A 25,535-nucleotide genomic window follows, 5' to 3' on the forward strand; every position below is an offset into this window, starting at 1 on the left:
GCCGAGTGCCTGCAGAGCTGGGTGTTGGCCCCGCACCTTGTGGCTTCTTGGAGCCCTTGGGCACCTGGGAGCGGGCAGCCAGGCCTTCCTTCTTCTTCCGAGGCTCCTTGGGGAACTTGGAGGAGGGGTCCTTGTCGCTCTCCTCCTCCCCCTTCTCCTCCTTCTTCTTCCTCACCTTCTTCACCCCTGCACATTTCAAGGGATGCCCGTGATGGAGAGCGCCTCAGGCGCAGGGTGGGGCACCCCATTTCCCACAGTTTCCCCCATTTCTGTGGGGGATCTGTGCTCACCCTGTGCCGGGGCTGGAGCCTCCTCTGCAGCCTCATTCAGCTTCTTCAGCCTCGGCCGCCGTGGTTTGGCCTCGGGCTCCAGCCCGGGCTCCTGCCTCTTCTTCTTCAGCTTCTGCCCTCATGGACGGTGCTGCAGGGGTGGTGCCAGCCTTAAACTCCTTTTCCCTTTACAGGGAACCCCTGCTCAGTCAGTACTGGGTTCCTTTCAGAAATACAGCCAGGCTTTCCCCTGGCCCAGCACGGGAGCAGGGACAGACACACTGACACCTTCCAAAGTGTGACTTACCATGGGCAGCCCCCCAGGAAGGCAGAGGGAGGAAAACAGAAAGGTCTGTTAGCAGACAGACAGACAGACATCTGTCCTGGAGGTGAGGGAGGCGATGATGGTGCTGCTGTGCCAGCACAGAGGGACAAATCTCACTGTGCCCATGGGGACCCTGGCTGGAGCCACTCTGGCACTGGTGGCCTCAGTGGGCACCTGAGCTGGGCCAGGGGCATAGGGAGGGGCAGGCTGGGCTCTCACACCCACCAGAGGCTCATGTGGACCACAAGGAGGTCAGCAGGAGCAGGGAGGCAGGAGGATTAGGCACAGCACACCTAATCCTGGTGAGCTGGGGCTATAAATAACCCAGATTTACCAAATAGAGAGCATGTGGGTCAGCACCTGGCTCTGGGCAGGAGGTGTTTGGGGAGTGGGTGTCAGCTCAGGGCTCTCAGAAAGTGATCTCAGCAAATCCAGGTGCCCTGAGGCTTCCACTGCCCAACAGAGCATCCTCCCCTTGCAGGAAATCAGTCCTGCCCTGCTTCTCCCAGGGCAATGTGTGAAGGTGTTTTGCAAAAAGTGGGATCCTGATGGGTCCCTGTGATATCCCAGGGCTGTGAATTTGGGGAGGGGGAGCTGGGGGCTCCGTGGTGGAGCTGGGAACTGGCTGCTTTCTTCCGTGTCGTGAGCTCACACAGAAAATCTCCTTTGCACCCCCTAATCCCTTAAGAAGCTGCAGGGTGGGCAACCACTCCCTTACTTAACAAAGCCCTTCAAGGAGGAGCTGCTGATTAAAAATTAAATTGGGTGGGGGCTGAAATGGCTGCTGAGACCCTCCCAAGGCTGGGGGGCACCTGGGGGCTGCTCTGAAATGCAGGGAAGGGGGGTCTGGTTTCAGGGTCATGGCCTGGGGAAAGTGAGTCACAGTTTACAGCTTAACTGAGGGGCTTAATTAAACTGTTATCTAAGAAGCAGGAACCCTCCTCACGGGGTGCCTCAGAGCGATGGAGGGGGGTTCAGAAGGATGCACAAAGAAGGGAGGGCTGTGGAATTGTCTCGACCCACCCGCTCTGGGGGGGGTTCCCAAAAATCTCCCTGCCCTCACAGGCTGCAGCACCCCAATGGAGCAGCCCCAAATGGGCCTTGGGGTGGGCTCTGGGGTTGTCTGATGTCCTCAGCCCTTGGGCACAGCCACAGCAGGGATGGAGGCACATGGGATGGAGGGGAAGGATTTTTTCTCACCTGCTTGGGCTTGTGCTGCTGGGGGCTCCCTGGCTCCTCACTGGGGCTGTGGGGCACAGAAACCAAAAGGGTCAGGGCTTCCCCAGGCCCTGGGGGCACGGGATTGCCCCGATTTTTGGTGAAGGGGGAAAGGTCAGTGTTTTATTTGGTTCCAGCAGCATTTCCCTGTCTCCACTGGGTCGAGCTTGCCTGACATCATCCTTCCTAACTGGGAACACAGGACAGGCTCTGCCTTGGTCGGGGGGGACAGCACAGAGCTAAATTTGGGGATCCCATCTAAGAAACTTTTCCTCTCAGTAAATCAACGAGCATCATCCCACCAACCCCCAAAGAAACAACACAGTGATAAAACTGCTCACTAAAGCGCATTGAAATTGAAAACGGGAGAAAAGAAAGGAGGAGAGGGGAGTGTGCTGGGGGTGCCCAGTACATCACCCACGCGGTGGATCCCACCCCATATTATCCACCCAGCAAATCCCACCCTGCAAATCACACCCCACAGATCCCACAGTGCAGATCCACCCCACAGATCCCACACTGTGCATCCCAAACCACACCACCCGCCCTTCAAATCATACCCCACAGATCCTACCCAGCAGATCCCATTCCACAGATCCCACCCAGCAGATCCCACCCCGCAAATCACACCCCACAGATCCCACAGTGCAGATCCACCCCAAATCCTGCTCTTCACTCACCAAGGAGACATTTCTGAGTGAAAAACAGACACCCAGGAATCCCACCGCATGGATCCCACACTGTGGATCCCACCCTGCATCACCTACCCAGCAGATCCCACCCCGCAGATCCCACACTGCAGATCCCACCCCACGGATCCCACACTGTGGATCCCAAACCGCATCACCCACCCTGCCAATGGTACCCCACAGATCCCACCCTGCAGATCCCACCCTGCAGATTCCACCCCACAGATCCCACACTGCAGATCCACCACATGGATCCCACCCTACATCACCTACCCAGCAGATCCCACCGCATGGATCCCACTCTGTGGATCCCAAACCGCATCACCCACCCTGCCAATGGTACCCTGCAGATCCCACACTGAAGATCCACTCTGTGGATCCCACCCTGCAGATCCCACACAGCAGATCCCACTCCACATATCCCACCCTACATCACCCTACCCTGCAAATCACACCCAGCAGATCCCACCCCACATCACCCACCCAGCAGATCCCACCCCATAGATCCCCGTATCCCACCCTACATCATCCACCCAGCGGATCCTGTAGATCCCACCCAGCAGATCCCACCCCACATCACCCACCCCTGCCCCGGCACCGACCTGTCGGCAGCCCAGACCTCCCGCAGGATCTCCGTTTGCAGCGGCATCGCTCCCGGCACGGCTCGGCCCGGCACGGCCCGGCTCGGTCCTGCCCTGCCCTGCAGCCCCCACCAGCCCAGGGCCACGGGGTCAGTGGCAGCCGCAGGAGCCAGAGCAGCCTCCCCGCATCGCCCCCGCAGTCCCTGCGCCGGGAGGAGGAGAAGGGAAAGGAGGAAGAGCAGCCGGGGGAGGCGATTAACTTTATTTCTCCTGAAACTCGGTTAATAGGATTTTCTCAGGGGCTGGCAGCCAGCGAGAGCAGCTGGCAGGGAGTGATCACAGCGATCTGCAGGAATGCAGGGGCTCAGCCAGACCCCAGAGCCTTTAGGGGAGCCCCTGGCTGGCTGGGGTCCCTGGCACAGCACAGCCAGTGGGCAGAGGAGTTTGGGGTTGGAAGGATAACCCTAAACCTCTGACCGCGTTTAGGGTTATCCTCCCTGGGTATCTTTGTTTTTCACCCAGAAATGCCTCCCGAATTTGGGCTGTTTTGTGCGAGCTGAGCGTGGAGACCCCGTTTAGGGGAAGGCAGCATCCCTGCTCTGGGTGGTGTGAGGATCCCCGTGCTGAGCCCTGCTGTGCCCTCACCCCTGCCCCACGTCCCGAGGTCTCTTTGGATGCGTTTCATAATCTGCTCATGCCTCACCTCCCCATTACACCACTGAACTCTTGCTATTCCTCCTCAGAGGAATGAGGCATGAAACACCAGAGATGGTGTTGGGCTGCAAAGCCAGACAAGCCCAGTGTCCCCAGTGTCCCCAGGGTCCCCTTGGCCCTGCCCGGCCCACCACGGTCCCCCCAAACCCCCAGCCCGTGCTTGGTGCCACTAGATGGCATTTGAGCACTGCACACCCACCGGCACCGGGAGCTCCTTCACCCTCCTTACAAAACCCTCCTGGTCTCCCTCTCATCTCCAAACCTCATCGTCCGCACCAGTTCAACTTCTCTTCCAAGGGACAGAAAAGCACCAAGCCAAAATAAACCAAAAATCTGGTTAAAAACGGGGAGCAAGCCCAAAAGCTGCAAAGCAAGTTGGGGTTTTTTTTCTTTTTTTCTTTTTTTTTTTTCCTGTTGAGATTATTTCCTATGGAAAATGTGGCTTGGGCTGCCCCCAAAGGACTTTTTTGCCCTGCAAGAAGAGATGAAAAGCCCAGGTTTTGCAGAGGTTCTGGGTCTCACAGCAGCCGCCAGGGAGGGGCATCCCATGGTGGTAGAAAATTCCTTCTGCTTAAATGGATGAGCAGCTGGGGCAGCCACGTGGCTGCTGTGCCACTGCTGCAGGTGGGAAAACACACAAGCTTGAGAAACGATGCTTCAGGTGCGACCCAGTGGGACTAGAGAAGAGGAATTTTAACCAAATCTGGCTTATTCTGCCAAGATTGTGGAGAGGGGTATAAAAGAGGGATGGGCAGTGCTTATACCCCCCTGGCTCAGCTTTCTGTTCTCTCCCCACTCAAGGGGCACAAATGACCCCTCCACCCACTCAGCTGACCCTCAGGAAAACACCTCCCAAAATAATACACTGGAATGGGAGAAAAAAGCATAAGGATAAACCTCCCAGGCTGGAAAAACAGCTGAGACCCCCAAGGAGCATCCCTCAGCCAGGCACTTCCAAAGAAGCATTGCTGGCTCTCCAGAGAACAATGGCACTGAGAAAAAGGGGCAGCAGCAGCTCTTGGAGACATTATTGGAGACATTATTGGAGACTTATTGGAGATACCAATAATTCCTCAATTTCTGGGGCATCTCCCCACAAGGAGCACCCACCCATCCTCCCCGCAGCCACCCCCTTTGCTGAGCAGGATCCAGAGAAAGAGTAATATTTATTTTTTCTTTTTCTTTCAGTTGTTTATTTTCAAGCTCCAAAAGGGGTATTATTGTAGAGACAGGAAAAATAACAACTGGAAAGCTGTTCTCATGGGGTAGAGACAGTGTCCCTTGAGGATGGACAGGGCTGATGGCTGAGGAGGCAGCAGCAGCTCTGGTGCAGGGACACCGTGCACCCAGGACCCCCTCACCATGGCAAAGCTGCTCAGTGACAAACCCATGGCACCAGCTCTGCCTTTCTGAACCACATGTCCACCTGCTCTTTTATGTTTTCCCCACATCCAGATCCCAATAAAAGCAATAAAACTCCCATTTAAAGCTGGGAGCCAAGGCATGGGGTGCAGGCTGTGGGTTGAGCACCTGCAAAGCTGGACAGGCTTTTTTGCTCTCTAAAGAAACAGGAACCAGCTCCTCCAGAAGGTAAAATCTGCGTGTTCCCCCCGCCCCAAACAGTGCTTTAAAGGCTAAAGATGCCCCTGCACCCCCTAAAGGGGCTGCACAGAGGCCATTGGGCTCTCATCCTGGCTCTGCCCTGCAACCTTTGGCCACAGGCAAGGAGTCAGCAGGGGACAGAGCCAACCCCTGTCCCCGGGCTGTGCTGGGACACCCAGAGGCAGCACTGCAGGGTACAAGGAGCACGTCCCACATCCCAGCTCCTCTCGGGGGATGCTGTGCTGAGAGTGGACACACAAAGCCCAGGGAGCTGGAGAAAGGTGTCTGCGGAAACCTCCCAGGAGCCAAGCGTTTTAATTTATCATCATCATCATGGTTTCTTTTCTTTTCCCTGCTGCCCAAAGGGTTTTTGTTCCACGTGCAGTGGTCCCACGGTGTCCTGCCACTCCTGCTCTGCCCCCAGAGCACCCGGGCCGGTGGGACGGGGTCGCTTTTCTTGGCGAGGCGCTTTTGGCTTCCACGATCACACAAACTGTAACAAGCTTTACAAGGAGACACTGGCGAGTCCCAAGGTTTGGCAGCAACCTTTCTCAGTGCGGGCAGGAGGCTATGCCATCCCCTCCTCCTCCATCATACATGTCCTTCAGCCTCTTCACCTTCGGCACCAGCAGCTTTGGGTCCTTTTCCGCACGCCGCCTTCTCTGCTGCTTTTCCCGCTCCAGTTTTGCTGGCTGCTTCCTGCCAAACGGCAAATGAAACACACTGAGCTGGAAAGGGGAGAGGGAAGGGGCAGGCAGGAGGCAGGGGTGCTGGGAAGAGGCTCAGACAGGATGGGGAGAGGTAAAATTGCCCCCCACAACTCCCCTGTGCCCATCGAGCAGTGCAGCTCCCACTGGTGGGTTCTGCTTCCTTGGCTCAGTGGCTGGTGGAGGTTAAAGCTTTTGGAAAGGGTGTGGGAGCCCTGGGAATGATGTGGAGCACCTCACTGAAAGCAGGGCCTGACACAGAGTGAGCCTGGATGGATGGATGGATGGATGGATGGATGGATGGATGGATGGATGGATGGATGGATGGATGGACGGACAGGGAAAAAAGGGATGAGGAGGTAAGGCAGCAGTGCCAGAGTGGAGATATGGGACCAAGCTGTGGGTGCAGCCCACCAAGAAGGTGCAGGAGAGCAGCACTCAGGCTCAGGGCAGCCTTATGCCAGCCCCAGCAGTGACTGTGCCCATCACAGCTGGCCACACAAGCCAAGCTCGGTGCCAGCAGCTGGCCCTGATCCTTGCCCAAGCTGCTTGCCCCAGCACGCTGCTCCCCAGGGGCTGCACCAGTCACTTAATCCGCAGCCTCCACCTCCAGACACTGCTTCAGAAGAGGTTACACTAAAAATGACCCATGCAGATGGCTTGCAAAGCTGTGTCCTCTCTCATTACAGTACAGCAGGTTTTGTTCAGTGGAATTTTGGACGAGAGCCTGTTCTGAGACAGCGATCTCTCCACCCAAGCACAGGAGCAGGTATTGCCTTACCAGCTTCAGGAAATCCACACTATCATGTCTCAAAATACTCCCGCCAGAGATGGAATGACACTTCATTTTACTGGCCACCACCAACAGTCACTGGCTGGGAGCAGCCAAGTTAAACACCAGTTCCAGCCCTTCATCAGCCCCTGTGAGCTCACACTGCAAATGCTTTTATTGATGATTGAGCACCTGATGGCACCCTCTGCATAAGAGAGACCAAGAAGTAAAACACTTCTTCCCACTGCAGCAGGCTCTATCCCATCCTGACCTAAAATTTAATCTGTCCATCCTCCATCCTCCATCCCAATTTAATTTGGTTTAACCCATCTGTTCTCATCTGTGGAGCATCCCTCAGCGCAACCCTGGATGGCCAGAAATGATCAGCACTCACCTTTGCATCCCTCTCTGCAAACTTTGTGAACATGTTGGCGTAGATCCTGCGGTCCCTCTCGTTGTGCTCCTTGGTTTTCTTCTGGCACACGGAGATCTGGGATTTCGCTGCTTTGTTCTGTGGGTTCACTTCCAGCACTTTTTGAAAGTCACATTTGGCCAGCTCGAACTCGTTCATCAATAACCTGGCTTCACCCCTCCTGTACAAGCCTTTCTCATTGTCCTGGTCCAACCCCAGAGCCTGGGAACACACACAGGTCTCTGTTAACATCTCTGAGCCCTCCCAAGAGATCTCCCACAGCTGAAGCCTCAATAAGTCTGTCAAATTTAGGACAAGGTGGCTTCAAATCTCCAGAGCACTTGCATCTTGCTCGACAAAAATTGCCTCATCCCCATCGGCAGCTGGGAGATCATTAGTGAAGTTTTATTATCTCTCCTTGCTTAAAATACCCCTGAGTGTGGCGGGCATATTCCTTCTTATACAAAAAGAAATTTTAAAAAACTCCACCAAACTCCCAATGAGAACATGCAGGAGAAGAGGAGGCTTCATCCTCCAGGCTCATGCTGATGCCTTAGGACTTCAGCTTTTATATTTTTAATATATGTAATTCTAAACTCCATGTACGGGGCTGTTCTCCCATTTTGGTCAGACACAACAATTCCCCTCCAGGCCTGGAATCAAGGACACCTCAACTGCCTCAGGCCCCAAGAAATGGAAACAAAAGTGAGTTGCGGGGAGAAAACTTGGGTTAAATTACTTCATTACCCGAAGCTGTAATTGCAAGATTAACCCCCAGTATGAAAATGGCCAAGTGAGAACTCGTGACCCATCATTGTCCATTTTTTGGGGCGCAGTCCGTAAATGTACATCGAGGTCGTTCAATAAATACAAATGCTTTTTATCCCCTTAATTTTGTCTGGCCTCTGTATTTGGGTAGCCCATAAAGGCAGCAGTTTCTGGTGCCCAGGGATGGCAGCAGGGCCCCCCTACCTTGTCACAGCACTCGACAGCCTTGGCGTACTCGCGCAGCTTCAGGTAGCACATGGCCAGGTTGAGGAAGGCAGCCAGCAGGAAGGAGTCCGAGGCTTTGGACTCCTTCTCAGACAAGCCATACTCCATCTCCAGCCAGGACACAATCTTCCCATACTGAATCACCGCCTGCAGGTACTTGCCTTCCTGAAAGGAGCAAAAAAATGAGGCTCAGGCTGCCCCTGGGGTGTCCTGTGGGCAGGTGACAAGTGGGGTGTTCAGTAACTACAGGCAAGGAGGAGGATCCCAGCTCCTACAGAACCAGCAGGTTTGGGAAATTCTGAGCCAGAACAGCGGGGAGCTGGGGTGCCCCAGCTGGGAAGGGGAATGCAAAGCCCCTCAGCAGGGTTTGATCTGCTGCCCTGCTCTGCAGGGAGCACACAGAGCCAAGGCAGTGCTGGCAAGGGATGAGATATCTCAGGGAGCACCAAGGAGTGAGAAAAAGGCAGAGGGAGGGCAGGACTCACCCTCCCCAGCCCTGTCTGGGGGCACATGGCTTCTGTGACACTGATGGCTGCCAAACTCAGCCCCAGCTCCCCTGCTCTGCCACCCCCGAGCTCACAAACCTTGAAGTACATGGTGCCCTTCTCCTTGACCACGGCCGCCTGCTCCAGCTTCTCCTTGGTGTCCATCTCCCACGACTCCTTGGCCTGCAAAGGAACACTTGGAGCACTCCCAGGGGAGCAGAGCAGCCTCCCCTGGCCCAGTGCCACCCTCTGGGACAGTGTGGTGACACCCAGGGCTCAGCAGGGCTGTGCCACAGAGCCTGCACACAGGTCCTGCCCCTGCTTTGGCCAGAGGGATGGCACGGGCAGGGGACCCATCCAGGGATGTGCAAATCCCATGGGCTTCTCCTGCATCCCATCCCCATGGGCACAGCCAAGGGCTGGCTGGATGGAGCAGTGTTTATCTGTGCAGTCCAGGGGGAAAAAAAAAGAGAGGAAAAAAGGAGAAAAAAGGGAAAGAAAATAAAAGGAAAAAAGGAGAAAAAGGAAAAAATTAGAAAAAAGGGAAAATGAGGAGAAAATAGGAAAAAAGAGGAGAAAAGAAGAGAAAAGGCAAGGAAAAAGGAGAAAAAGGAGGAGAAAAAAAAGAAAAAGAAGAGGGAAAAAAAAAAAAAAGGAAGAAGAAACAATAATATTAAAATAAAAAGAAAGTACAAAAGGACAAGGTTAGGAACAAATAAGACACCCAGCCTTGGAGCTGAGCCACAAGAATAAAACAAACCAACAGAGAAGAACAAATTGAGAACACGAAGCTCCTCGGTGACGTGTCCACTCCAGCAGGGGTTGGGCTGCAGCCACGCCAGGGACAAAGGCTGGAGGCTGCACAGGCCCTGACATTCCTGCAGCCCAGGCAGGGACAGCAGCACCTCTGCCCTCACCTTCTCAAAGCTCTTCAGGGTCACCTCGTACACCAGCTCTGCGTTGCCCTGGATGCCGAATTTTGGCTTCCCAGCCTCGCCAAAGCCGTACCTGCAGGGCAGGGGAGGCACTCAGAGAGGGGAAAACCTGATTTTCAGCAGAGCTCACCCATAAATGCACACCCAGGCTGCCACCCACGGCTTTCTAGCATTTTGGGGACAGGTGATGTTACTCTCCATGAGCCTGTGGATACACAGTGCATACATTGGGAATTGTCCCTTCTGGCTGCATCAAAGCCATATTTTTACACAGGCTTCTCTCCAGCCCTGATCATTTCCAGAGAGACATTTTCATCTCAGACACTGGGCTTGGCTAAAGCCCTTTCACCTGTTTTTTTTTTAAATCATCTCAATATTCCTGTTTACATGCCACTGGTCACCCCTGCTGGTGTCCTCTGAGGCTCTCACAGAGAGCTCTATTTTCAGGATCACCATGTCCCACAAGGGCTGGAGGCTGAGACCCACTCAGAATCACTGTGGGGATGCTCCTCACCGTGGGCTGAGGTAGAGGATGCAGTGCTCTCCCCTCTGCATCTTCTCCAGGGCCTTGTCAATGCCGATGGGGATGTCGTGGTCCTCCCCTTCGCCCACCACGAACTTCACGTCCTTGCAGTCGAACCTGTGGCCACCACAGAACCCCTCCAGGTGAACTGCAGAGGGGAAAGAGGGGCAGGGTGGCACTCAGAATCACCATGGAGAAAACTGGGCTCCAAAGTGTCTTAGAAAGCATTTTATAAAGCATCTCTCCCAAAACTCAGCAGAGCCTGCAGGAGGGAAGACCCAGGGCTGGAGGAGAGGGATGGGGAGGCCTTGGGAACGTTGCTGAAAAGCAAGGCAGGCATATCTTGTCTGAGCAGGGACCAAACAACAGATAAACATCGTGACTAATATGTTCCCCTCGCACTCAAGTGCACGAGTCAAGCCTTACTGGAACTGGATATTGCTCCTGGCACGGCGCCACGCAGAGTTTATCACGGTGATTACAAATCCCCTATACTGTGCTATACTGCCTTGACTCCTGCCTCCGCAGCAAGGCCACGTTCTCCCGACTCTGAGAACTCAAAGTACAAGATAAACTTTTTTATTTTTAATCTTCAACCAGGAGCCGTGCTGTTCCAGCCCCAGCGGCTGGCAGAGGCGCAGGCGGAGCGGACACCGGGTACCTGGCACATTCTGCACCTGGCACCCCTGCCTGCCTCTCCACAGCAAGATTATTCTTTTATTTATGCAAACCTGAAGACGTTCCAGGCTTTGGGGACGCTTTTACAGCCTTTGCATTCTGCCTGCAGGGTAAAAGGCATACGCACACGTGCAGGCATCAAGGAAAAGCAAATTCACAAGGAACTCCTACATATTGTTGGGGGGGGGAAATAAAAGCTTAAAAAAACAACAACAACAAAAAAGCTTTGTAAGAGGAAAAATTCACAGCTGTTCTTAAAGGTTTTGCAGCCTGCAAAGACATGAGATTACCTTTGTTTGAGGGGAACAGAATGCAGCCTGAGATGCTGCAGGGCACTGGGCATCCTGCTGTGGTGGCAGGTGAGGGGCAGGACAAGCTGGGCACCAGAAACAGCCATGAGGGTCTGGGCTCTGCACAGGAGAGCTGCAGCCTGGGCTGAAGGAAATCTGAGCCTAACCCCTGCCCTGGGAGACCCTCAGAAGTCCCTGGGACACATCCTGCATCCACCACTGGTGCTCAGTGACCACATCAGTCAGGCTGCTGTGAGCTCACCCAGCTTGGCATAAGGACAAAAAGCAAATCCACCTCCACCAGGGACAACCTCTGCTCTTGCACTACTCAAAAACCAAGCTGGCTGGTTCTTTAGGCACAGGAAATGTGGAAAATCCTGCCTAAAATACAGGTAAGCCACCCCACAGCCCTGTGCATTTCCCTGCTCGTTCGTGGCCAGCACAGATCCATAATCCCTGACCCCAAAAGCAGAACTGCAGCTCCCCCAGGTCCCACATCCCCTGTGGAATGCGGTGGTGATGGGAGGATCCGCTTTAAAACAGGATGCACAAGGGGATGTTGTGATCCTTCCTTCCAAGGATAGCGCTGCCCTGTTTTAATTGCACAGAAAACACAGCGAGCGCAGAGGGGAAAATCTCAGCTCGGGTTTCCAGGAGTGGGTCAGCTGGTTCAGCCGCTCTTGGATTACAGAGAAAAAAAAGTCACTGAAGGAACATCACTCCGGTTGCAGCTCTGACTTATTGTTCTCTCAGTGCCTGCAGCGATTTTGTTTTTGAAGAGCTGAGAACAGAGTGTACTGAGTGCGGCTGGCACACGAACTTGATGTGCTGACAGCAATTTGTACTCAGATTAAAAACGGAGAAGGAGGAGGGGTGTGGGGGGAAAGGATGTAACAAAAGCTGGAACGCCAGATTTCAACTGCAGCACAGGTTTTAGGGAGCAGAGCTGGGATTTAGGGTCTGTAAAACTTAAAGCCTATAAAAACCCGGAGGTGCTTGCTCCTGGAAGAGTGATTTATCCCAGCTTTATTCCAGCACCTCCCAAACTACACAGCTGAGGTAAAGCATGGACTGCTGCGCCACCCCCAGAACAGTGACCACTGCTCAGACAGTGGAATTTGAGTTAAAATCTCATTTTTCCCTAAAAGAGAGTCAGGTTAGAAGAACCATCCACTTAAAGCTGCGAGCTTGGTAAGCTCTCACAGCTCAGATTGAATTTCTCAGTTGATAAAGGGACTTTAGGATCTTTGTGTACAGGAGCTCTGGAATTAAGAAATGAAAGTAAATGTGTCCCATATGGAGCAAGCCCTGTGTGTTTGTCTGAGCAGTTCTTAGAAAGGAAAAAAACCTAAATCTCAGTCTGCCCTCCCCTGTCCAGCCCCACGAAATGTCTGCTCCAGAGATGGGACCAGAAGAGGGACAGTCCAATGGGATGTGAGCTCCTCATCCTCCCACATCAGCTGAGACCACCCCAGCCTCAGCAAACCCCTTGTAATAATTTCCTTCCTCCCGCCATCAGCAGCCCTGTGGCCGTAAGGGAAGGCAAAAGCCCCATTCTGTAAGAAATGTGATGGGAACCCCCAGAAACACCATCAACAGCGGAATGAGGAGGCCAAAGAAACTGCTGAGTGTCCAAAACACTGAGCAAGATCTCAGAGGAGCATCCCCAGCTGCTCTCCAGCCCACCTGGCCCTGGATGGATGTCACTGCATCCATGTCACTGCTCAGGGCAGGGATCAGCTCAGGACTGAGCCCTGCCTGTCCCACAGGGACCAGCACTCACTCTCCACTGTAGCTCCTTCATTGGGGTTGGAGTAACCTTCCCCCTTCCTCTTGATCCTCCGGATGATCCCTCCATCCTCAAACAAGTCCTCGCCCTTGAAGTCAAGCAGCTCGACCTAAAAAATAATAAAGGGAAAAAGTGGGCAGAGAGCAGGGAAGGGGAAAGGAGAAGAGAAAAACAACAGAGAGCCACAAAGCAGCAGTTCATCCCCTGGCTGGAGAAGCAAGCCAGCTAATTCTCCTTTCAGCTGACGAGCAGAAGTTGCCCATAAAAACCCAGATCCAAAAACCACAGCATAATACACAGGCTTTATTAGAATCTGGGACACATCCAGTACCTGAAGCATAGCACAAAGTAACAGCAAAAATAAGTTTATTGAACCTGTAAGGGTACAACACAGCTGATGCTGTGAAAATCCCCCAGAGCGAGCAGGAGCTTCCCCTTCATCCTGTGATGGGATCGGCTCTGAACCTCAGCTTAGTCCACACTTGGAAGGCCTGAACCTTAATTTAGGACAGACTCTCTCCTCCTTCCATGTCCCAAAGAGCCCTGCCCAGGGAGGCCTCAGTGCCAAACCCTTACCTTTCCTACCACCCCTCAGCACTAATGGTTTTCTAGCACCTGCAGGCGTTTCCCAGCTGCTTTCTCCTTCCCTTGTGCATGTTGAAACCAGGAATCTGCCCACTCCCTGCCCCAGCACCAGGATTCTGCTAAACTGGAGTTTCAGTCCCAGCCTTCCAGCTCAGACACACATTTCTGAGAAAGCCCTGGCAGCAGTTCCTGGAGCAGAGGGACACGTTTCAGGAATCCAAGTTGGCTTGTTGTTTTTTTTTTGGTTTTTTTTTTTTTTTTTTCTTGTTGTGGATTTTTTTGTTGTTTGGGCTTTGTTTTTTTTTTTTTTTTTATCATTATTATTAATAATTATTTTTTTATTATTTCTGAGCTGGCTGGCAAGGCAGAAAGGGAGGGAGCTGGCAGGCTCACGAGCATTACTTGCCTCAAAGAAGAGGGTGGCATTGGAGGGGATTTTGGGGGCACTGCCAGCAGAGCCGTAGGCGTACTCAGGTTTGCAGAGCAGGTAGCAGATCTCTCCCTTCTTCATGGTGGCCACCCCAATGTCCCATGCCTTGATGACCTGACCTGGGAGGAAGGCAGGTGTCAGGCAGGAGGGAGGGAGCAAGCAGCAACCCAGCAACAAACCCAGCAAGGATGTACCCAAAACAAAACAACCCCACATCCAGCAGTGACCTAAGGCAGGGCTGATGCTGTCCAGCTGTCCTGCAGCAGGTTCAGGGGTGATCCCGGGCTGATCCCTCCCTCCAGCATCCCCTGGAGCAGCTCACCCTTGCCCAGGCTGAAGATGAAGGGCTCGTTCCGATCGCGGCTGGAGTCGAACTTCTTCCCGTTGGCCAATTTCCCTTTGTAGTGCACATAGACCTTGTCCCCAATCATGGGACACTCATCCTCACTCCCAGGTCTCTTAATGATCTGAGAGAGAGAAACCACCCGTGAGCTGGGGCCGTGGATGCATATGGAAAGGGAGGGAGATACACACACAGGCATTTACATAAAAAAATATATCTATACACATATAGACCCCAATGCTGCCCTGAGTAACAGCAGGGAGCTACTCAATTTGCCCCTAAATTTGCCCATCATCAGCTCCTAAAAACAAATCTCAAAGTGGAGCCAACAGCAGTGGAGCTGGACTGGGCTGGGAGCAGAGACCAGTCCACACTGGGACTGGATAAACAGCACGGCTCCAAACCTGCAGTGAGCACAGCTCCACTCACTCTGTCCATACACATTTTACTCACAGGGGTGTGTCAGCTCACTACTCACTCCTTGTCAACACTTTTTTTCTGCAGGCTGCAGCCGGGAACAAGCAGTTCTCGAGCTGAGGATGGAGCAGGGGAGGATGCTATTCTTGGAGGAAAGGTCCTATTCAAGTGGAGAAGTGTAAGTGCTGAGGAGCAGAACTATCCAGAAACGGCCCTGAATATGAAAAAGGGGCTGTGGAGCAGACTGGATGACCTCAGTAATGTGCTCTTTCTAATGTTTGTGAGTCACACACAGAAATGCTTTGTGGATTTACAGCTAATAATCTGATTAGGAACACAATAGCAGTGAAATTCACGGAGCAGCCCGGGCCCACCAGCCTCAACCACCACTCCATTCTCCTTTGCTCATCCTCTTTGCCTTGGAAATGAAAGAACTCGACCCTAGAGCCCTGGAGCTGTGGCCCTGAGGGCTGGGGTGACCTGCACCCCAAAGGGCAGGACAACGCAGATCCCCCTCACCTTCAGAACCCCTCGGTCCTTGGATGGGGTGATGTCCTCCCCACGCTCAGCCAGAGCTGCTGCCTGCACCTCCCCTTCACTCTTGGTGGCCTCATCAGTGGTCATGGTCTCCTTGGACCTGGGGGGACACAGCACAAACCCCGTCAGCCTGGCAGGGTTTGTCACCCTGCATGGAAACACAACGCACAAAAAAAGCATTTTCCCCAAAAATTAAAGCAAGCCCAGCACCAAAAGAATCCCAGCTATTTGGGTGGATGAAGAGAAAATTCATAGCAAAATAGGGGATTTTTGGGCAAACTGCTGGAGCACTGTGCTCCCAAATGTCACCACACAAGCAGCCAAGGTGCCAGAAAAGCCACGTTTTCCATTGAACACAGACTTTTTCCAATGGTTCCTGGTGAAAAAAAGAATTGCCTACAGTTTCAGAAACATATTTCCTGATGATTTCCTTCAGACCATGGGGCTATTTTGGTAGCTGCACTGCTGGGCGACACATCATCAAGGAAACATGTGACGGAGAATTAGAAAGCGATGGGATTTTTAAGACATAAACCAGATCTATTAAAGCCACTGTAATTGTGAAACTTTCCCACAGTCTTCAGCTGGTGGAAGCTGATGTTAACCAGCAGGAGAAACTGTTCATTTGGGGGACTCAAAAAGAGCAAAGAAAGGATGTTTTCAGCTCCGAGGAGAGATAAGTCGCGCTGCGAGAAGAATTGCTTTCCTCGCACCCGGGTGGAAAGGGAAGGACTGGAGCCCGGCCCCCCCAGCACAGGAAGCCACTGAGACACAAAGAGCCCTGAAATGGAAGAAGCAAAGAGAAAAATAAGGGAACTACTTGTTGCAGGGCTCAATTATCACAGCCTTTCGGGTGGTATTTTATGGGATTCTGCTCCCTTTGCTCTGCGCTGCTGGGGCTTCAGATGGGGACATCTTTTTTAAAAAAAGCATTTAAAAAGCAAAGCAGCATGTGGCGAGACCCATTATCTCACAGGTGTTTATTGGAAAATATGCCATGGGTTGCTTTGGGAGAAATGTTTGATGATGTGGTGGTGAAGCAGTGGTCACCTAAAAGGGTGATGGGTGCCCCATTCCCAGGAACATTTGGGTGAGCAGCCTGGTCTAGTGGAAGGTGCCTCTACTCATGGTGGGGGACTGGACTAGATGGCCTTTAAAGCTTCCTCCCAATGCAAACCATCCCATGATTCAATGATTGGGGTGCTGGGATGCTCTCCAAGCCGCCACAGCCTTCCTCTTGGAGAGGAGTGAGGAGGAGGAGGAGGAGGTGGTGCCCATCCCAGCACGGGCACGGCACCAGTTCCCAGCACAGATCCCCTGCAGCACCAGGGCCACATCATCCATAACCCACCCAGCAGGACCAGGAGGAGCCCAAAAAGCAGCAAAGCTTGCCCAAGCATCACCCCCTCGTGGGGACAGAACCTCCCCAGCTCTACCAAGCAGCCACGGCTGGGATGCAGGAGACGGACAGGGAGGCGCTGGCTCCGGCTTGCCAGTTGCTAAATCCCACCAAGAGACATCTAAAAATACACCCTACGCATCCTTCTCATTATTTTTCTACGTAAGCAATTAGAGGAGTCATCCAGGGAAGCTGGCCAAGGCGGGCGGGAGGGGAGAGCTCTGCGTCAGCAGCCCTGGGAGGGAAGGAGCCCACAGGAGCCAGCCCTGGAGATGTGGAGATGTGGCCCTCGTTAGGAAAGAGCCCCCAGGAGCCAGCCCTGGAGATGTGGCCCGAGTTAGGAAAGAGCTCCCGGCTCCCCCGTGCAGCAACAACCGCTCCAAGTAGGTTAGAGCAAAGAGTGCACTGCTCCCACTTATCTCTCCCATTTGGAGCGACAGGAGGAGGCTGGCCAGGGGCCAAAATCACAATTAATTTGAAACAAACAGTTGTAGGGCAAAAAAAAAAAGAAAAATATCTGCTACTCCCTGAGGTTTAAATAGAGAGCAGGCAGGGATGTCACCGAGCACAGCCAGCTTGCTGGTGGTGTCAGAGCCTGAATCTTCTTGTTTGTGTATCTGGATACAGGGAGGGCATTAATTAATTAATTACTCTGTGCAAAAGCCCCTGGGAGATTCTGACACCCCAAGCAGGTCCTGCTTTCCCGTTGCTGCTGCTACCCACAAGATTAATGTTGTAAATCTGTAAATGAAGCCAGGACAAACCATCCTCCCTCCTCTGAACATCCACACTGCTCATTTCCCTGGGATATAAACACAGATGGGTCAGAAAAGCACAGAAATAAATAAAAACGATCCTTTAAATTTAACAATTCCCTCTCCACACAGGTGCTGCGGCCTCCCAACACTGAGGAACAGCTGGAAATGCAGAGGGGAGAATGGGATGCAGCTGTCTGACCCTGGGCTGAGGACAGACAGGTATCACACATGCTAGGGTTTCACCATCCATCCCCAGCCCCGATTCCTAGAAATCGGCGTACCGGGAATCTGCCAGCTCCAAATGGAAACTTCATGCTGCAGATCCCTCCCAGAGGCTCCCAGGAGGGGAAGGGGATGGGGAACAGCAGCAGGGCTGGGCAGGGCTCTGAGGGGTCTCACCTTGCCACCATGCAACCCTTGGGGAAGGTTTGGAGGTGCAGGGAGAGTCCAGGCGCAGAGACACAGCGGGGAAATACCTGGTGAGAACAGGGAAGGGACAAAAAGGAAAGAATATTAAAAAACCACATATGCTTTTTTATTCTAAAACAGGATTTCAGAAGAAGAAGGGAGAACAGAGCAGTTTGGAGCCACAGATCATGCCCCATCATGGTCAGAAATGGGTGATGAAGACTATGGCCAAAACCTGTTTTGACTCCCTGTTTCCACAAAACAGCATCTCACCATCAGCTTTACAAAAAATAAATCAAGGCTATATCCTGCCCAACTGCTGCACTGGGATGAAAATTAACAGGACGAAAAAATAAGAAGAGTTGGCTGCTCCGGGGTTTGTTTTTTAAGACCCACGTAGCACAAAGCACTTTCGCTTCCACGGCACCACAGCAGCCCTAAAAGCTCAGATTGCAACACAGGAGGGAGTTTCTTGAAAACGCAAAGGTCAGGCTTTAAAAAAAACAAATCTGAAAGAACAGCAGGGAGATGTGGGGCCCTGGGTCCTGGTGATCATCGCCCCAAATCCCAGCCCCTCAAGCTGCACAGGCATCCCCCAGCACAGACTGATAATGAAGAATAACCCAATTAGTGCAGCTGCTGTCTCTCTCTCCACTGTCCCACAGTGGATTGCTTCCCCTTCCATCACAAACTGCTTTTTTCCTAATAAAATCCCTTCTTGCTGAGCAAGCTGTGCCTGTGCAGAGGAGAGGACACACCAGAGCAGTGATTTTTCCTGGATGAGGGTGTTTTAAGGCACCTCAAGGCCAGCCTGCTGAGCAGAGGCCAAGGAAGGTGATGGTCATGAGTTAAAATCAGGATTTCTAACAAAACATGACGTTCCTAAGATGGACAAGCAGCTCCACATAAGCCTCAGCTGCATCCCAACACAGAAGGACACACCTGGACATTGAGTGCCATTTCTCACACTCATACATCACAATTAATTTTTTTTTTTTTTTTAAATCCTGGCCACTTTCTCCACCTCCTTCAAAACAAACAGGGAAGCCATAAAATTGAACCCATTGTTCACCAACCCAGAGCTCCCATGGATCAATTTACTTCCCACCCTGCACGTTGTGCAAGCGGCCAACATGCCGGCGGGCCAGGCACGGCAGCTCCTGTTCCAACAAAAAAACAAAATGCAAACAGAGCTGCTGGGATTGCCCCCATGGCACCCGGGGTGAGCCCTGATTCACCAGAGACCACAGCACAATCCCTGTTTTCCTGCATCCAGGGTGAACAATGTGGAGACCCTGGTACCAAACACTGGCACCACACCTTGGGGACACCTCAGAGAGGGATGCAGCCCCCAAGGACCATGAGGTATCTGCCCATGAGCACAAAAGCACCATCAGGGGAAGGTTTCAAAACAATTAAGAGGATAGAAAACTCCTGAGTGCAGCTCACTTCTGTTCCCATCACTCTGGCTGCACCATTCTGCCTGGCGGATATTTTGAAGCCTCTGAAATGGTTTCATTTAAGGTTCAAGTCATAACTAATTGATTTTTTTTTTTAAACATATGTGGGGTAAGAGGCTGTTCCTCAGCTGCAGAGAGAGGAGCAAGTGAGCAGGATGGGTCAGTAACCCTGCCAGAATAAATATCCCAGGCAAAAGCAGGATGGGTTCAGTGTCTCTGCATCCCCTGGGGCGAGGTGAGCGGGCCCGTGCCAGCAGCACACAAAAGACTTTCAGAGAGGAGTGGTTTTATCCCCCCCCAGTTCACAATATAAACCCATTAAAAATTATCTGGCTCTTCTGCTGGTTTTCTAGCAAGGAAATGCTTGCTTGGTTTTCCCAGGTCACTTCAAAATAAAAAAACAAAATCAGAGGGATGAAGCTGCTCTGAGGTCTCTGGTGAGCAGCCTGTGGTGCATCTCCTCCAGAGTGGGAACCCACAGGCACAACACCCTCCACTTTCATGTCAAAGGGAATTCAAAAAAAGCAGCATTTTCTTTTCTCCTCCGTTATTTTGAAGGATAAGCTTACACCAGGGAAAATCCCACAAAACCCACAGACATTCATGGGTAGCTGCTGTCCCCAGGGGTTAAGGCGCCAGGGGCAGGATGAGGCTGAGGATTTCACACAGGGATGCTCTGCTGCTCCTTTCCTACCTGTCCCCAGCAAGGATTTCAGCTGCTTCCACCACAAAAATCACAGAACAGACCCTCAAAACACTGGAAAAACCAGGAATGCCCAAAGTCTCTGCTCTGCATCAGCAGGGAGAGGCAGCAGCCTGCACCCACCCTGCTCCTGAGGGGCCGGCACAGCTTCTGGTGATGGCAAAAACAAATGATAAAACAGATGGTAAAACAAAATAATCCAGGAAATATGGGAATAATGAGGGTGTAAAGAGCTGTTCCACACCAGCCTGAGCTTCCTGGGAGATACCTGGCACCCTAACAAGCTCAGAGGCAGTAACATATAGACATGAAGCAGTGGGGAATGCAACCTCCCAAAGCTTTCATAAATTGGGATTATGTAACTGGACAAGGGGAAAAAAAAATAATAATATAGCCAAGCAGGTTATATAAACCATCTGTAAAATGTGAGAAAGCACTTGACATCCCACTGCCCACTCCTTGGCACCCTCTCCCTGGGTTTTCTGCCACCAAAAACCAGCGAGGTCCTTCCAGTTGTGTCAAAACAAGCAGGGACAACAGACCAGCCAGGCTTTTGGGAATTAAATATTGCACCTCTGGCTGGTAAATGTGAAGTTTCCCTCCCCACAGAGCACAGCAAGGGAAGCCCAAGCCCTCCACTGGCAGCAGCTACAGCAGTGCTGAGCAAATTGAATTTCAAGTGACAGTTTGGGGGGGACTAAAATAAACACTAAACAGAAATAAACAAGAAACTCCTTGTTTGCCAATTCCGTTTTAATTTAGCCTTTTCTCTGGGATAAATGGGGCAATTAAACTTGGATTTATTTAATTTTTTTTGTTTGCTTGTAGAAGCATCTCACTGCTCAGATTTGGGGGTTTCTCCAAGCAATTTGTGAGCCCTGGCAGGGGCAAATGCTGGCTTTGATGATTTATCCCCACAAACGAGGGCTCAGCAGCACCTGGAGCATCCCCAGGGGGGAATCCCCAGCTCAGCACCCAGAAATAACCCAGCACCAGCTGCACCATAAATGCCAAATTATTTCGGGCCATTCCCAGTGAAACCAGCCTGCTCTGGGGCCAAGGGAGGAATTCTTGGAGGAGCATCACAAGGGGACAAACTGGGGTGGCAGTGCCATGGCTGTGAGGGGCAGGGGACAGCACAGATTTGGGGACAATGCTGCACCCCCTGCCACCACAGGGTGAGGACAGCTCGGACACACACCTGGTGGGCAGCACCTGGGCTGGGGAGTGAGGCTGCATCACACCTGAGCTCCTTTTTGGGATGGTGGCACCGCCCAGGAATGATGCTCCTTGTCAGGCTCATTTTGTTTAATGTAAATAAAAAAGTACTTGCAATAATAATATTTTCCCATCTAAGGACAATTATTTTTCCATCTAAGAGGAATACTGCTATTTACAAAGATGGGGCACTGCAGGTAGAGGAAGATTTAACTGCAGTCCCTCACAGCTCCTGACTCCTCACTTTACGATTATTTTCCTCATTTTCCAACGCGCTCGCTTGCAAAATCAGAAATCCTTACTAATCACAATTACTAGTTATGGAAAAAGCCTGTCAGCTCCATGAAAAACAAGTTACATGAACAACTTGTACGTTAGAGCACTCGTGGCCACTGCTTTACACCCACAAGCACAGAGCACTAAAATAATAATAATAAAAAAAATCCTTGCTAAGTAATATCTATCTCCCTGTAATGTGCACAGGATCAGGAGGAGTTTCACAGCTCCCTCAAGGGGCTGCAACAACTTTATATAAATTCACGTAACTGAGAGTGACTGTAAAATAAAATTGATATAAAATAGTATAAAATGAGAACTATCTGAGGACAAAGCATTTTTCAAGCCATTTACAAAATATTTTCCCCCTGAGCCAGCCTGGGAGCTTCAGCCAGCCCGAGGAGGTCTTGGTGCCAAGCATCTCAAACCTTCCAGCAAACTTTCTCCTTCTGCAGGCAGGTAATTAATTAAAACACGCGTAACCACGCGGCAGTGATGTTCCTGAGGGATGCAGTTTGCTTTTTGCTCAGGAATTGTCCTTATTTTTTGGTTCATCCCAGCAGGAAGGTGCTCTAACAGTGCTGGGAAAGGACCCCAACATGACTGAAGCGTGTGCTGCCCAAACACAGCCTTGGGAAGATGAGGTTATTTGCATTTATTTTTAAAAAAATAAACAAAAAAAAATCCAGATACAGGCTCTGCCAGACGTATTTAATGATTTTCTTCTCCCCAGCCCTTCAACAGGACAGGGGAGGAGGCAGGAGGGAGGCAGCTTGCTGATGTTTTAAAGGAAGCAGCAATTTATGCTTTCAACTTTTTTAAACTTTCAATGCCAATTCCCAGGTTGGCTTTGGTATCCCAGCGACGCCCTCAAACCCACCTGAAGTTTAATAGCTCATTAGGGCGAGACACTGTTTAAACTCTATATTTAAAGCCATAAAGTATCAGCTCCTGGCTTCTTTTTTAAGGGTACTTTTGTTTTTAAGGGTACTTTTATTATTTGCAGAAATTCGGTGCAGCTTTGGAGCCTTTCCATTATATTTTATTTTTAAGGGTACTTTTATTATTTGCACCGGCGGGGGCAGAAACTCGGGACAGCTTTGGAGCCTTTCCATTATATTTTATTTTTTTATTATTTGCTCCAGTGGGGGCAGAAATTCAGTGCAGATTTGGATCTGCATTCTGGGGACACCCCGATGTCAGACCCGTCTCCCACAAGCTTCTACATCCCATCGTGTCAAACAGAGTTTCCTGGGAAGAGCAGGCTCACTCCAAAGTGCCTTTTAACAACAGAACCTCTGCAAGAGTTTTTACGCCCGGAGAGGAGGGGAAACGGCAGAAACTTTAAAAAAAAATTACATTTACCTTGTGCAGACACTTCTACCTGCCGTGCGCGGTGATGCACGCACCCTGCGGGCTCGCTGTGCCCGGTGCTGTCGGGAGAAGCGCTCCGGGAGCCTCGGATGGGGCCGGAGCAGCGGAACCCGCCCGGGCAGCCCGGGATGCACCGGAGCATCCCCACGGGAACTCCCCACGGCGGGAGCACAAACCCCGCTGCCACCCCCGCCCCGCGGGCGCCACCATCCCCTTCCCCAGCGCCCCTTCCCCGCCCGGTGTCCCCGCGTGTCCCCGGCACGTCCCAGCCCCGCACGGCCGCACGCTCCCGCACCGCCTGACCCCCGGCGGTGCCGCAGCCCCGCACGGGGCGTGGCGGGGGCTCAGCGCCGCTCACGGCGCTCTCCGGCCCGCGGTCCCACCTGTGGCCGCCGCTGTCGCCGCCGCTGTCGCCGCCGCCCGGCTCCGAGTGGCCCCGCGCGCCCGCCCGGCCCGGCCGCCCCGCCCCGCGCCTCGGCCCCGCCCCGCCCGCGTCTCATTGGCTGCGCCGCCTGCCCGTCTCCAGTTCGCACCTTGCTATTGGCTGCGGAGGAGGGGATATGCAAATCGGAGCGCTGTGCCCGCGCGCTCGCCCGGGTGGCACCGGCGGGGCCGGGAGGGAGCGGGGACAGGAACGGGGACAAGGAGAGGGGACAGGGACCGGGACAAGGGACAGGGAATAGGGGACGGGGACATGGGACGGGGGACAGGGAGAGGGGACGGGGGATAGGGAACAGGGATGGGGACAGAGACAGGAGACAGAGACGGGAACAGGGGACAGGAGATGGGGAACAGAAGACGAGGGACAGGGAACGGGGAGAGGGGACGGGGTACGGGGGACAGGGACAGGGGACAGGGAAATGGGACAGGAACAGGAGACGGGGGACAGAGACAGGGGACGGGGACAGCCCTGCCCCGGGCTGTTTGGCCTGTGCCATGCCCCGGGGCTCAGCCCCATGCAGTGCAGGGCTCCTCACTGTCTGTCCCCAACCCCGCGGCTTCGTGCGACCCCCGCAAGGACCCCCCAAACCCCGAGGTGTCCCCGAGGTGCCCCCGGCTCCCCAAGGGCAGCCCAATCCCTCGCAGCCCCTCCGGGGGTTGCAGCAAACATCGCGCTGAATAGTGAAATTCAAGGCTGGGGACAGAGCTGTGGGTTTGGCGGACACAGCGCTGCTGGAACACGCAGAAATGTTCCAGTTCGGGATAAAAGAATTGAGATTTTTGTCAAGAATATCCCCCCCGAGATTAGAAATCAGAGCTTTTGTGATTAAACCTCTCATCCCTGCTCATTGCTGCAGCACCTGAGCCAATAGAGACAACAAAATTTGGGGGCAGATTTAAATTGGGACATCTCTGTTTTTATAAAGTGGTCATTTTTTACCAGGTTTGTGTTGTAATGAGCGCCCACAGCTCCCAACCTGCACCCTCATTCCCACAGGTTGATCCAATAAAACCTTCAGGGCCAGGCTGGAGGCAGCGCTGCATTGGTGGGTGCTCTCTCACAGGTCTGCTCTATAGCTGAGTTTGATTTCCCCAGCTGTAATTTAGACACTGGTGTCACTCATCAGAAATACAGAGTGAAAATTAAAGCCTGCTTTAGAAAAGGAAAACAAAAAGTTGTTTTCATGGCATTTAATTTTCAACCCTGGTGAATCTTGCATCTGGTTTCAAACATTTCCCTCCCGGCTTTAAATTTTCCAAGGGCTTTAAATATTCATATACAAAACAAAATTAAAATATTGTGGGTTTGCAATACCAGGAAAACCCACAGCATAATTCCATCAGGCCCCTGAGATAACACCAAAACCCTGAAAAACCCCATGGGACCAATGGCAGCAATGAGTGAGGGGGTTCAGCCTGGTTTGTCCTTGTACTACAAAAATGGTAATTTTTTTTTGTTTGCATAGAAAGCACCCCCAAAAATGCATGGAAATAAAGATCAGGCTTGTTGTTTTAGAAAATAAAAGGCATCTTCCAAATCCCTGCTCTGCCAGTGCCAGACCCCTGGGGTCACTCTGCTTTCTTGGGTGGGGAGCTGCCCTAAACCCTCACTCACCCAGTGCTGGGGTCTGCCCCGCTCACCCCCAGCCCTGTAACACAACCTGGAGGAAATCTGTTCCATAAATAATCCTGTCTGGCTTTGTGACGCCTGCCAGGGGTACTGCCTGTTCCCCCTGGCCCTCCAGCTGGCCACACATGTCCTGCCCCAGCCCCGAAAGGACAGGGAGCCTTGGGGGAAGCCTGCGAGCAGGGAGCAAAGCCAAGGCACCTGCTCCCCAGCACCTCGTGTGAGGTGAGAGCAGCCTTCCTGAAACAGAGAGAGAGAGAGAAAATAATCATTAAAATAAAGCAGGGGGATATTTTTATTCATCCTTGTCTTCTGCTAAAAATAACCAGCGTTAATCTGCCTGGAGAGCGTGGGGAGGAGAGGAGTCCCTGCACCTTGGCTGAGCCGCGAGGAGCCACATCAGTGGATCTCTCGAGAGTGGAGGAAGTGGCTTTTCTCTTTTCTCTCAGTTTCCTTTCGCGTGTGGCAGCACAAACCCGCGGTCCTGGGGGCAGGGATCCTTCCCGGGGATCAAACCCATCCTTCCTCCCAGAACGCAGCCCACCATTGCCCGTTTTGGGGATCAAAGCAGCGTTTT

General features: G+C 52.5%; 1 protein-coding gene across 6 annotated transcripts; it reads right to left on the reverse strand.

Annotated features, from left to right (window-relative positions):
• Positions 1-5,682: 5,682 nt before the first annotated feature.
• On the reverse strand, positions 5,683-23,330 carry FKBP5 (FKBP prolyl isomerase 5). Of its 6 annotated transcripts, none has more exons than XM_063178112.1 (12): positions 23,274-23,330; positions 17,733-17,927; positions 15,277-15,394; positions 14,320-14,464; positions 13,974-14,116; positions 12,977-13,091; positions 10,217-10,373; positions 9,685-9,775; positions 8,867-8,950; positions 8,262-8,447; positions 7,272-7,511; positions 5,683-6,090 (listed from the first exon to the last, which is right to left on the reverse strand). In XM_063178112.1, exons 3-12 carry the CDS (start codon positions 15,379-15,381, stop codon positions 5,950-5,952), a joined length of 1,407 nt encoding a protein of 468 aa, XP_063034182.1. In that variant the 5' UTR covers positions 15,382-15,394; positions 17,733-17,927; positions 23,274-23,330; the 3' UTR covers positions 5,683-5,949. The 6 variants fall into 6 exon arrangements, with proteins under 6 accessions (XP_063034182.1, XP_063034180.1, XP_063034184.1 ...); XM_063178110.1 differs by having other exon boundaries at positions 17,851-17,927; positions 23,274-23,322; XM_063178114.1 differs by having other exon boundaries at positions 5,683-6,097; positions 17,851-17,927; positions 23,274-23,322.
• Between the last annotated feature and the right edge of the window lie 2,205 nt (positions 23,331-25,535).

The sequence above is a fragment of the Melospiza melodia genome, chromosome 28 (assembly GCF_035770615.1).
Source record: "Melospiza melodia melodia isolate bMelMel2 chromosome 28, bMelMel2.pri, whole genome shotgun sequence".
In the NCBI taxonomy this organism is placed as follows: domain Eukaryota; kingdom Metazoa; phylum Chordata; class Aves; order Passeriformes; family Passerellidae; genus Melospiza; species Melospiza melodia.

Coding starts and splice junctions, on each gene's coding strand:
- FKBP5 (XM_063178110.1), bottom strand. Junction 14,465..15,276: donor AGGACCGAGGGGTTCTGAAG/GTGAGGGGGATC, acceptor TCTCTCTCTCAG/ATCATTAAGAGACCTGGGAG. Junction 14,117..14,319: donor CATCTTCAGCCTGGGCAAGG/GTGAGCTGCTCC, acceptor CCTTCCTCCCAG/GTCAGGTCATCAAGGCATGG.